Genomic DNA, 13986 nt, shown 5'->3' on the forward strand with positions numbered 1-13986 from the left:
GAGACGCGTGCTGGCAAGTGAAAATGTATTTTTTCCCCCAATCACGGATAATTACAAAAATACCCGTGTCATATTCGTATTTGGGAAATTTTCCATATCCGTTACAATACTTGTTTTGTCTGAGTACTCGACACAAGCATTTCGCTGCACTCGCAATAACATCTGCTAACCATGTGTATATGAACAATAAATTTGATTTAGAGTGGTTCCATTCCAATAAGTTAACAAAATTGGAAGAGAGATAGATTTTTATAGTGAAAAGACTGCAAGTATCATTGAGGGCAAAGGGCATGGCATATTATGGTTGTTTTAGCATCCTTATTTATGCAATTATACTGAACAATAAATATAAAATGCAACAGCTTCAAATATTTTACTGAGTTAAGATTCATATAAGGAAATCAGACAATTGAAATGAATTCTTTAGGCCCTAACCTATTGATTTCACGACTGGGAATACAGATATGCATAGGTTGGTACCTTAAAAAAAAAGATGGTGAGCCACACCCCTATCTGGTGTGACCACAGTTTGCCTCACGCAGCGCAACACATCTCCTTTGCATGTTTATTGTGGTCTGTGGAATGTTGTCCCACTCCTCTTCAATGGCTGTGTGAAGTTGCTGGATATTAGCGGGAACTGGAACACACGGTCGTACACGTCGATCCAGAGAATCCCAAACATACTCAATGGGTGATATGTCTGGTGAATATGCAGGCCATGGAAGAACAGGGACATTTTAAGCTTCCATGAATCGTGCAGAGATCCTTGCATCAAGGGGTTGTGCATTATCATGCTGAAACATGAGGTGATGGCGTCAGATGAATGGCACGACAATGGGCCTCAGGATCTCGTCACGGTATCTCTCTGCATTCAAATTGCCATTGATAAAATGCAAATGTCTTGGTTGTCCATAGCTTATGCCTGCCCATACCATAACCCCACTGCCACCATGGGGCACTCTGTTCACAACGTTGACATCAGCAAACCACTCGCCCCTACTACGCCATACACGTACGTACATTTACCAATTCTATTCTCTGACAACAGCTTTGGTGGACATTACTGCAGTCAGCATGCGAATTGCACTCTCCCTCAAAAGTTGAGACATCTGTGGCATTGTGTCGTGAGACAAAACCGCACAATTTAGAGTGGCCTTTTATTGTCCCCAGCACAGGGTGCACCTGTATAATGAATAGGGTTGCAAAGGGTCGGAAACTTTCCGGTAAATTTCAATACATTTGCCGGAGTTTTCCATGGGAAGATAAGCACGGGAATTTTGCATAAATTCAACAAAAAAGTTAGCTTATAACAGTGACCCTTTTTTGTGGGATACACACAAGGCAATTCTAGGTCTTGTGGCATATTTTGGTTAAACTATCCCCAATTCAATGGAATTGCAACCCTCTGCATGCACAGTGCACACTTCCATCACATGTACAGCTGATTCTCAAGATCTTGCACACTAATGAGATATTATTGAGCCCACACTACTACACTGTCTGAGCCAAGGACTACATGCTTTCTGGTAAATTTGGATTATAATACTGGGAGGGGTGAATATATTTTATACGACATACATTATTTTTTTGTTAACTAGTAAATAGTAGCCTACAGCATTGTGTGTTTAAATCATTTCTAACTTGTTAACAATTTCTGCTAGTTAGTTTTTGCTACCATGTGGGTTTTAGCTTGCTTAAGCCTGCTAACTAAGGAGTGTTCATTCACCTGTTTCCATACATGTTTAATTTAAAAACATTTCTTACAAAGGAGTTAATCTAACTGTTTAACTATTTATATGTACATTGTATTTGTTACAGGAAAATGCCACGGGCACTATCTGATGTGTGGAGACATTTACCTGCAGCTAATGTAGAACATTTACCTGCAGCTAATGTAGAAGGAAAAGCTGTTTACGTTTGCAAATACTGTGCCAAATCATATGCGAAGAATGCAACAAAGATGCAGAATCATCTGGCCAAGTGCATAAAGTTCCCTCAGCACTCACAACAAGCAACCTCTGACAAAAGTCCTTCTACCTCTATTCGAGGTGAAAATTATGAATCAGACACCTTACCAATAGCAAAAGCTCATGGTCCTCCTGAATCAAAGTTTTTTGACTCAATGGAGAAACGTAGTCAGAGAAATACTGATGAATGTCTTACTCGAGCTGTGTATTCAACTGGTTCACCTCTGATGCTCAGAGGCAATGTGTATTGGAAGTAGAGGTCGACCAATTAATCGGAATGGCCAATTAATTAGGGCCGATTTCAAGGTTTCATAACAATTGGAAATGTGTATTTTTGGACACCGATTTGGCCAATTTAATTATTATTATTTTTACACCTTTATTTAACTAGGCAAGTCAGTTAAGAACACATTCTTATTTTCAATGACGGCCTAGGAACGGGTGGGTTAACTGCCTTGTTCAGGGGCAGAATGACAGATTTTTACCTTGTCAGCTCGGGGATTCAATCTTGCAATCTTCCGGTTAACTAGTCCAACACTCTAACCACCTGCCTTACATTGCACTCCACGAGGAGCCTGCCTGTTACGTGACTGCAGTAAGAAGCAAAGGTAAGTTGCTAGCTAGCATTAAACTTATCTTATAAAAAACAATCAATCATAATCACTAGTTAACTACACATGGTTGATGATATTACTAGTTTATCTAGCCTGTCCTGCGTTGCATTTAATCGATGCCGTGCGCATTCGCGAAAAAGGACTGTCGTTACTCTGTGTACTTAACCATAAACATAAACACATTAAAATCAATACACAAGTATATATTTTTTAAACCTGCATATTTAGTTAATATTGCCTGCTAACATTAATTTATTTTAACTTGTGTCACTACTCTTGCAACAGAGTCCGGGAATATGCAGCAGTTTGGGCCGCCGGGCTCGTTGCGAACTGTGTGAAGACTATTTCTTCCTAACAAAGACAGCCAACTTCATCAAACGGGGGATGATTTAACAAAAGCGCATTTGCGAAAAAAGCACAATCGTTGCACGAATGTACCTAACCATAAACATCAATGGCTTTCTTAAAATCATTACACAGAAGTATATATTTTTAAACATGCATATTTAGCTAAAAGAAATCCAGGTTAGCAGGCAATATTAACCAGGTAAAATTGTGTCACTTCTCTTGCGTTTTTCTGCACGCAGAGTGAGGGTATATGCAACAGTTTGGGCCGCCTGGCTCGTTGTGAACTAATTTGCCAGAATTTTACGTAATTATGACATAACATTGAAGGTTGTACAATGTAACAGCAATATTTAGACTTAGGGATGCCACCCGTTAGATAAAATATGCAACGGTTCCGTATTTCACTGAAATAATAAACGCTTTGTTTTCGAAATGATAGTTTCTGGATTTGACCATATTAATGACCAAAGGCTCCTATTTCTGTGTGTTATTATGATTTGATATTTGATAGAGCAGTGTGACTGAGCGATGGTAGGCAGCAGCAGGCTCGTAAGCATTCATTCAAACAGCACTTTTGTGCGTTTTACCAGCAGCTCTTCGCAATGCTTCAAGCAATGAGCTGTTTATGATGTCAAGCCTATCAACTCCCGATGTTAGGTGTAACCGATGTGAAATGGCTAGCTAATTAGTGAGGTGCGCGCTAATAGCGTTTCAAACGTCACTCGCTCTGGAGTAGTTGTTGGAGTAGTTGGTCACCTTGCTCTGCAAGGGCCGCGGATTTTGTGGAGCAATGGGTAACGATGCTTCGAGGGTGGCTGTTGTCGATGTGTTCCTGGTTCGAGCCCAGGTAGGGGCGAGGAGAGGGATGGAAGCTATACTGTTACACTGGCAATACTAAAGTGCCTATAAGAACATCCAATAGTCAAAGGTATATGAAATACAAATGGTATAGAGAGAAATAGTCCTATAATTCTTATAATAACTACAACCTAAAACTTCTTACCTGGGAATATTGAAGACTCATGTTAAAAGGAACCACCAGCTTTCATATGTTCTCATGTTCTGAGCAAGGAACTTAACCATTAGCTTTTTTACATGACAGATATTGCACTTTTACTTTCTTCTCCAACACTTTGTTTTTGCATTATTTAAACCAAATTTAACATGTTTCATTATTTATTTGAGGCTAAATTGATTTTATTGATGTATTATATTAAGTTAAAATAGGTGTTCATTCAATATTGTTGTAATTGTCATTATTACAAATACATTTCTTTATTTTATTTTAAATCGGCCGATAAATCTGCATCGGGCTTTTTTTTTGTTGGTCCTCCAATAATCGGTATTGGTGTTGAAAAATCATAATCGGTCGGTCTCTAATTGGAAGAGATTTCTGAACGTTCTTCGCCCAGCATACACTCCTCCAACCAGACCTGCTTTATCTACTCATTTGCTGGATGCAGAGTCAAGAAAATCATAGAGAAAGTAGACTGATAGGTGGTCGAATGTTCGTAGGCAACGAATAATTAACTACATCATCTCCACCCCCCATCAGTATTCTACAAGAGCACAGACACAAGGGACAACAGACACACCGGTCTCTACACTGAAGATGAGCTGAAGGCAGTCAAAAATGACCTTGGACAACAGAAGGTATTTGCACTGGTGACAGACAATGCTGCAAACATGAAGGCTGCTTGGTCTAAAGTGGAGGAGTCCTTCCCTCACATCACACCCATTAGCTGTGCTGCTCATGCATTGAATCCGCTCAAGAACATCATGGCACTGAAAACAATGGATACACCCTACTAGAGAGCCAAGGAAATTGTTAGGTATGTGAAGGGTTATCAAGTTATAGCTGCAATCTACCTCACCAAGCAAAGAATAAGAGCACCACATTGAAGCTACCCAGCAACATCCGTTGGGGTGGTGTTTTCATCATGTTTGACAGTCTCCTGGAGGGGAAGGAATCTCGGCAAGAAATGGCCATATCACAGTCTGACGATACGGCCAGCCCAATCAAGAGGATCCTCCCGGATGATGCATTTTGGGAGAGAGTGGTAAGCAGCCTGAAACTCCTGAAACCTATAGCAGTAGTCATTGCACGGATTGAGGGAGACAATGCCATCCTGTCTGATGTTCAGACTCGGCTTGTAATGTAAGAAAATAAATATATATGTATGCTGGCAAGAGCATCCTGTCTGGTGCAGAGATCAACAAGGTCTATGGTATCATCACTACCATGTCTCGCCACCTTGGCCTGGATGAAGGCAAGGTTCTTGGCAGTCTGGCGAAGTACACTTCCAAGTAAGGGCTTTGGAATGGAGATGCAATATGGCAGTCGTGCCAACATATCTCATCAGCCACCTGGTAGAAGGGACTTTGTGGATCTGAGGCTCTTTCCTCTGTTGCCTCTATCATCCTCCAAATCCCACAAACATCAGCCGCCTCAGAGCACAACTGGTCCTTGTTTGGGAACACGAACACCAAGGGTTGAACAACTGGTTGCCATCCGGGCAAATTTGAGGCTTATTGAGCTAGACAACAAGCTAACCTCAACAAGGTTGGAAAATTACATTGAAGATGAGACCTCAGGGTCTGATGTTCAAGAGGTGGACATTGAGGAGGTCCAGGGAGAAGACACGGAAGCCTGAGAGGAAGACAACCAAAGCTTTAGTTTCTAGACTATCATTTTAAGTTGAAAGCGTTTTTGGGAGATGCGATGGATCATTGGGGATCATTCAATATTCCCTTTCTTTTGTTGTTCAGTGAAATCATCCCATGTGAAGAGTCAACTCATTTAATTAAAGTTCAATTCATAACTAAATCGTTTTATTTACTTACTTTTATTCTACTTATGACCAGTATCTCTACCTGCACATGACCATCTGATAATTTATCACTCCAGTGTTAATCTGCAAAATTGTAATTATTCGCCTACCTCCTCATGCCTTTTGCACACAATGTATATAGACTTTTTTTTCTTTCTACTGTGTTATTGACTTGTTTATTGTTTACTCCATGTGTAACTCTGTGTTGTTGTCTGTTCACACTTCGATGCTTTATCTTGGCCAGGTCGCAGTTGTAAATGAGAACTTGTTCTCAACTAGCCTACCTGGTTAAATAAAGGTGAAATAAAAAATGTAAAAAAATAAAAATATAGTAAAAGGTTTATGTTTCTGTCTCCATATGACATCTACATTTAAATGGTATTAATATTAATTTGCATATATTCCCATAAATTCCCATGTACTCCCACAGAAAGTTTCCACCTCTGAATATTCCCCAAAATGTGCAACCCTAGTAATGATCATATTGTGTAATCAGCTTCTTTATATGCCACACCTGTCAGCTGGATGGATTATATTGGCAAAGGAGAAATTCTCACTAACAGGGATTTGCTAACAAATTATTATTAAATTATTAAATTGCTCACTAACAAATGTGCACACACAATTTGATAGAATATGTTTTTTTGTGTGTTTGAAAAATGTCTGGGATCTTTTTCAGCTCATGAAACATGGGCCCAACACTTTACATGTTGTGTTTATCTTTTTGTTCAGTGTACCATTGCTAAGGCACTCTGGAAAATAGCCTCTGCTGATGTAGAAAGGGGTCCTCACCACGAAAGCAGACTGGTCGGCGGGCAGGAGGCCGTTACAGCGGCTCAAGGCCTCATCTCCTGGCTGCACGTCCGAGTCCTCCAGCAGGGGGAGCTGTCCTGGGGTCAACGCATCGCTCAGCTCCTGGGTGTCCTTGTCCGAGCCCCTTAGCCGGTACACCACCGCGTCTAGCAACCCCTGGGTGGGGATCCCTGTCTGAAAGGCAGAGGGCGGGCCGAAGGGGCTGCGGTACAGGGCCACTGCGTCCGGTCCGTTCTGGATGGTGTTGGGTGGCAGGCGGATCGAGGGGGCTGGGACCAGCCTATCACTGCCCACCAGGAAGTAGCCCTGGGCAGTGGTGAAGTGGCCTGTGAGGCTGATCTCGCGGTAGGGCTTGCTGTTGTGTTCGCTGAACAGGAGGAGCCACACGGCCTGCAGAGAGACGCGGCGGCCCGATGGGTGCCACAGCTCGATGAACTCGCCATCCTCGGCTGAGCCTGGGTTGTCAGCATTTACCTCGCTGATTAGAAAGTCTCCCCGACCCCAGGGAGGGAGGTGAGGGGGCACTTCCGTACCTCCAGGGACCACTGAAGAGCGGAAAAACGAGATTTACCAAATAGCAACAGGTTAAAACTCACTACTATTTGGATACATTATATTGTCTCCTCAATTTGGTAACTATTTACATTAAATTGCTCTTATACACATGTTTATAAACACATATTGTTAGATAGCAATTATACTCTATTCAATGTATGTTCATTATCCTAAATGTTTATTGAATTTAATTGGCTATGATTAGAAGCTAATCGATTTGCCTATAAGCACTAATGTGTATCACCAATCGAAAGCATCCCCAATGTAAAGGTGTCAGTGTGATAGTGAAATATGTAACACTCACCAGTGGCGTGAGGGCAGATCTTTGGCCATGGGCACTGGTTGGGCTGTCCGGGGGTTTGTGGCGCTTCCCAGAATACACCAGGGTCTCTGGTCCAACTGGCCACACCACAGCGACTTAGGTAGAGGCCTCCTTCCCCAAACCTGAGAAAGACCAGCAAGGTTAGTACTTCAGCCTAAGAAAGATAAATGGATGGATGGGTGATAGATGGATGGGTCACTGGCTGGATGAGTATTGGTGGGTGGATTACCTGGCGCTGAGCTGATAGGGCTGTCTGCCTGGTATAAGGGTCTCTGTGAGGTTGGCGCTGGGTTGGTTTCCTGGTCCAGCGAACACAAAGGCGTCTAGGGGCTGCGTCTGGCTCAGGGGGCTGCCTACAGGGAAGTCCGAGGCCTTGCCACTGTACAACGCCACTGCCCCAGACTCATCTCCTGATGTATAACATTGTAGAACTTAATCACTCAACATAGCTTCCACACCAACAAACACGGGCACTTTTTATACACAGGACGTGAAACAATTTGCGTAGATATAATTTCACACACAAAATACACAGGTCCAGCTCCTTGACTCATAGAAATCTCTGCAAGACCTCCCAATGAAGAGATATGAAGCTTTTCTCAGCCCTGAAGACCAGTAGGAGCTCCTCCAGGTACAGGTTCACTGACCTTTCATGTTGTTCTTGTCGATGGTGATGGAGATCAGGCCTTCCCTGGAGGTGTGCACGTCGACACTCTCGCTGACCATGTCCGTCCGCCCGTCCAGCACCAGCAGCACCAGAGGCCCTGCAGCCTGGGACTCGCTTAGCTCCACAAACCCATCCACCTGCCCCCCTCCCAGCTTCAGCTCGCTGATACGTGTGGTGGCAGTGCTGGGATCAGGGGGGATGCAGCGGTTGCGTTGGCCAGGTGATGGCAGGTCCACCTGGAAACCCCAGCTTTCCCCAGAGATCAGGCACCTTTCGATGGACTCATCCCCCTCATGGGCCCCCTCGTCCTCCACGAAGGCCGATTCCCCAGGTGTCAACGTCTCAGCCAGGACCTCTGCGCCCCCGGACCGCCGCGTCATGTACACGATGGCATCCACCAGCCCCACGGCTGTGGCGTTCATCTTCTCCCCGTAGCGTGCCGCAGACGTGTGGTAGAGCGCGATGGCGTCCGGGCCATTCTGGACGGTGTTGGGTGGGAGGGGGATGGCCGGTTTTGGCCGCATGTCCACCGAGCCAACCAGGAAGAAGCCCCGGTCGTCTGTGGTATGGCCCTTCAGGTCCAATACTTTGTAGGCTATGTTTCCGTTTCCATTGTAGAATACCAGGGTGTAGCCTTCCAGTGAGGCCCTCTGGCCACTGGTGTGGTAGAGCTCAACAAACTCAGTGGTGTCCAGTTTGGGGTTGTCTGCGTTGACTTCACTGATGATGAGGCAGGGATCTCCCCGGACTGACGCAACCAGACACACGGACAGGCAGACAGCGTATGTTGCGACCAGGCGAAGGGTCAGTCTTACCATCATGGTTAACTACTTCCCCAAAAATGTCAGTGCTAAAATGCATTAAGGGTTGAAAGTCTGAAAGATGAAGAAAATTAAGAAGAAACTTTTGAGGCACAAAAACAACAAATATTGACTAGAAATCACAGAAGGTGAAATGTGATGATATCATAACGGTCTTCACCACCCAGACAAGGGGTAAACTCAAAACTACATTACTGTTTATCGGTTTTTACAAAAAAATAGACAGAATGCATGTTGCATTCTAGGCTAGTAGTATCTGATGATTGAGTCGCCAAAAACAGGAATTTGATCGGGAATGTATGTCTCTTATGAGTTACAGTAAATCCTGCATTTCTTGGAAAGCACATGTAGACTAAGGATACATTTATTTCATCCAAATTAATTTAGGCCGTGGCTGCGGATTAATGCAAAAATTGTTCAACTGTGATTTGTATTTTTCTTTTTTCCTCACTAGTACTAGGACAAAAACATGTTTTATAGCTTCCTGGACCTTGAATTAACCAAATAGTAGCTGTAATCTTCGGTAGACAACGTTAAAATAAAAATGTGCGTAATTAAATTTTCGATCGTGAATTTTGGCTCGAGCATCATAGCGCATAGAAAACGAAGAAAGTTGCCTGCTAATTATTTATTTTTTAAATGCTTAACTAGGCTGCTACTATACGTGCTCTGTAGCTATATAGTGTAAATACTGGAACGGAATATCTTCAGTTAAAACCCCATTCAAGACCACTACTTGTTGCATAGAAGACGATATTCAAGTCACGGCTATCGCTATCTCAGCGACGAAACGAAACGCTTGTCATTCGAGTTCATCTGTGCCACACAGGGTTAGGGTTACAAAGTAGCGACGTGACTTACTGTATTCCAGTGTCCCAGTCCACGACGAAGGGATTATTGAAACAATGTTTCCAATCCAAACAAATCTGCTTTATTATTCCGAGAGATATAATAGTAAACTTTGTTTAAATCTCTGCCGCTCCCAGCGTCGTCTGTCCACATTGACAAAGCACTTTCTCCCCCCTCTCCCGTGCGTGGGCGTTCAGAGAGGGGGGGGGGGGATGATCCTCGGGTATCCTTCTCGTGCTGCGTAACATTCCATCCCATTCAAATTCAGCTCTGTGGTCTGCCTGTGTTTTACACAACAAAAAAATGATATAGTGGCCTTATGTTTAGAAAAGTGATTTTATTAAGATTTTGGCGTGTTTACATTTTTATTAAAGGAGGCAAGTTGGGACTTTTTACATTTTCAAATATTTTAATTTTCAAATAATTTAGGGGAATGTTGACCTACACCGTGATTTATATGGCCTGTAGGACCCTGAGAATCCACAAGGACTGCGAAACACCTTGGCCACCGAGCACCAACAAGTTGGCTATTCCTAGCTGGGTGACCTCATCTAATATGTTCTTGGTTAACGAGCATGAAGAAAAATATGAATCACATATTTTTACGATTCACAAGAGTCTCTAAATGTAGGGCCAAGTCTACCCCTGACTTTCCACATCTGTCATTTTACATTGTAGTTTGGACATTAAAGTTACTTTATTTTATTCAAATCAAATTAGTTGTATTTGTCACATGCACTGAATACAACAGGTGTATAATATTGTCTAAACAACAACGTCTAGTCGTATATCTGCGCTGAATAATTTTTCCTATTGAGGTTTTGAAAACGGCTGACTTCCAAGAGTGAATACACCTTAATTAAAGCAACTTCTCGTTTTGAAAATGTAATATGTGGCATTGATATGAGTAAGAAACATGTATTCTACTGTCAACATTGACTACAGTGTAAATATGATAATTTTTGTCATAAAGTCGTTCTCGTCCAAAACGGATATTTGCAAAATAATACGAAAACATGGTGTCACAGAATGAAGGGTATTGTACGTTTTCCCGTGGGTTGGGTTTATGGAATTCTTCCCTCATGCCCACAGCTGGCAGCACCAATGTAATCATATATTCTGTGCACAGATGCAAATGAGCATTCTGATCATAATACCCATGGTCAATTTGGTGTGACATTTGATATCCCTATGGGCTAGTTAGGGACCGTCAGTAAATTACACAATATACATGGGATACTTTTTAAAAGGTCAATAGCTCCAAATTTCAATGACCTCAAAACCTCAAACCAACTATACATTGAGACAACTAAAAGACGTGCAACATGAAAATATTGTCCCATTTTCATTGTGTAATTCATTGAATGGGTTATTTTTCATAAAACCCTGCCAAGAGTGGCTAAAAGGGTGTTTAGCGTCCCCAGTGGTTCTGCAAGTGTATAGTGGATATTTTCCGCTAATCTCCAGTGTTTATATGCTGTTTAATATGACATGTCGCCTATTTGAAATGATGAGCACTGCTTACATTCACCTTTTCATTTTTATTAAAATACTTTTCATTCAAATCATATGGATTGGTTTCAATACTTCAAAACCAAATAGTAGATCCAGGTAGTGACACAAATAGAGGGAATATGGAGCCTTCCCCCCCCCTGTGAGCACAGAGCAGTTTTTGAAATGCTAATTTAAAAATTAATGGTGAAAAAATGATTGGAACCATTTCGCTTTTTGACCAACTTGTTTTATGGGTATTATGACACCTCCGCTGCTGCTAGCATTTCTTAATCAACCAAATCTCAAACAAAGCCAAATCAGGAACTGCAGTCATCCTTTAAAGGGAACTGAAATTCCTGATTTAGCCTTGGTTTCAACTTCTCATTAGGGAATGGGAAAAGGTTAAAGGCATGCCTCACACCCAAACCGATATTTAATTTCAGAATCATTTTGGGGGATTAAAGTTAGGATAAGGGTTTGGTGAAGGTCAAGGTCAGTTTTAGGTTTTTGCTAGGTTTGAGTTTTTTTTACAGGTTTTGAGATAAAATCAAAACTGCTACGGTATCTTTCATTCAGCAAAATACATATTTTTTTCCTAATTATCTTGCAAATCTCAATTTTGGATGAGACTGACTTTATGACCAACATGATCCTATTTACACTTTGTAGTACATTTTGATACTAGAATAAACGTTTGACTAATATCGATCCCACATAGGCCATTTTCTAAGAGAAGTTGTTTGCCTTCAGTTGCTGTTGAAGTATGATCTAGTTTCCAGAGAAATGAGGAATCTGTGGTCAAATTGCATCTTCTTTGAGGTTTTAAATGATCTCACCCTTTAGGACACATCAAACCCAAAAATGATTCATTCACATTTCTAATTTTATAAAGGTACCCTTTCTCCAATATGAGCTAGGATATTTGGTTGCAAGATGTCCATTTACAAAGGGTATATCAACTGTTAAGTACTTGCTGTTCTCTACAAAGCTGGGTCTCTTCATCCTGGGTCTTGGTTAATGATCTCGTGGCGGCAGGGTAGCCTAGTGGTTCGAGCGTTGGACCGAAAGATTGCAAGTTTGAATCCCTGAGCTGACAAGGTACAAATCTGTCGTTCTGCCCCTGAACAGGCAGTTGACCCACTGTTCCTAGGCCGTCATTGAAAATAAGAATTTGTTCTTAACTGACTTGGCTAGTAAAATAAAGGTAAAATAAAAATAAAATTAAAAAATCTTGGACTGGACTGTGGTATAGCCCTTTTTTTCAAATGAACACATCTGTAACACAACGAGAAGTGTTTGTTGTCCTCCCATAATACCAAGATGTGTAAAGATATGTACCACATGTTAAATTCACTTCAGACAGATAGATCTGCAATATGTTGTGTGTACACCTATAAGGATCGGGAAATTAACCTGCTTTGGTATGTGAAAGGGTTAAAACAAATTTGGTATGAATCTATGTTCAAAACAAGAATAAAACTAAATACTTTCTAACACGTTGTTCAATTTACACAGTATGAGCCCATGCTCCATGCACTTCTGTTTCTGGGCTAAGCCTTTGATTACTATCACCTGAATCCCCTGAGCTACTCTAATTGGAACAACCAATCAGCTCACTGGAACAATTCATGCAGTTTAGAATAAAATAACCGAAAACCAGTGCATGACAGTGTTTTTGTCACGTCATTACATTGTATTTCATTTTAAAACCTCAAGATGGCCCTATATGCACAGTCCTGATGCAGTAGCACAACAGACCCGATGGTCTCAAGGCATTCAGGACATGTGTAATGTGTTGAAGAAATACCAATTATTTTTGAAAGCCTTTGGGTTCAAACATTGCAACTGAAAAATGTATTGCCTTATAAAGGATTATAATACTTTATTACCAGTTAATTCCTTATGTTCTCTTTGTGGCTTATTACATGTATCTTATGCATACATTTAAATATGCATTTGTAGGCATACATGTTCCCCTTAACCCTGGTAGGTTTTAAACATTAACTGTTGTAGCCTGATATATCAAAGGCTCATTTCAAAGCCTTCCCCTTTGGTGTAAAAAAAAGAAAGAAAAGGTTTTCAGAGTCATTTTCCAGACGAAAAATACATGTAGGCCAGACACACAGACACTCATTCTGGTCGTAGTTTACCTCAGGGATGGCCTCTGCAAAAAGAAAATGTTATTTATTGTCTGCTACCAGTGTTGGAAGCCGTAAGCGTCAGTGGGCTTGTTAATGTTCCAGGCTGTATCACAACCGGGCTGTGATTGGTCCCATAGGGCGGTGCACAATTGGCCCAGCTTCGTCTGAGTTTGTCCGGTGTAGAACGTCATTGTAAATAAGAATGTGTTCTTAACTGACTTGCCTGGTTAAAAATAAAGGCTACTTTTAAAAATAATAATTCTGGAGACAAATCACTTTCTGTAGAATTGTGCAACATATATGTCATCACTCTCAATGGTATTTACATGTGTTACATTTGAGTGAGTTGTTGGCTTTGCTTTCCCCAATACACTCAACAACAGTGAAGTCTCCACTTTTTGGAGCAGAAGATGCGGATGCTGGTTACAGTAAATCAAAAGAGGGGGCTCATGGGTAGGTGTCAGTAAGAGGGTGACAATAATTGGAGGGAGAAAGGCAGAGAGAGAGGGAGAGCAAAAGGTTGTCCAGATTGTTATCACACTCTTGCCTTGACCACCAGAAGAC

General features: G+C 41.7%; 1 protein-coding gene across 1 annotated transcript in view; it reads right to left on the bottom strand.

Annotated features, from left to right (window-relative positions):
• si:ch211-183d21.1 overlaps positions 1-9965 on the bottom strand; it is a 35804-nt gene extending 25839 nt beyond the window's left edge. Inside the window, exons 1-5 of the mRNA XM_046369068.1 lie at positions 9800-9965; positions 8098-8992; positions 7680-7860; positions 7433-7572; positions 6553-7118 (exon numbers count right to left, since the gene is read on the bottom strand). Coding sequence (XP_046225024.1) covers positions 6553-7118; positions 7433-7572; positions 7680-7860; positions 8098-8938 — 1728 coding nt within the window. The 5' untranslated portion in view covers positions 8939-8992; positions 9800-9965. The remainder of the gene's footprint in view (positions 1-6552; positions 7119-7432; positions 7573-7679; positions 7861-8097; positions 8993-9799) is intronic.
• Positions 9966-13986: the final 4021 nt, after the last annotated feature.

Source organism: Oncorhynchus gorbuscha, linkage group LG11 (genome assembly GCF_021184085.1).
Source record: "Oncorhynchus gorbuscha isolate QuinsamMale2020 ecotype Even-year linkage group LG11, OgorEven_v1.0, whole genome shotgun sequence".
Classification (NCBI taxonomy): Eukaryota; Metazoa; Chordata; class Actinopteri; order Salmoniformes; family Salmonidae; genus Oncorhynchus; species Oncorhynchus gorbuscha.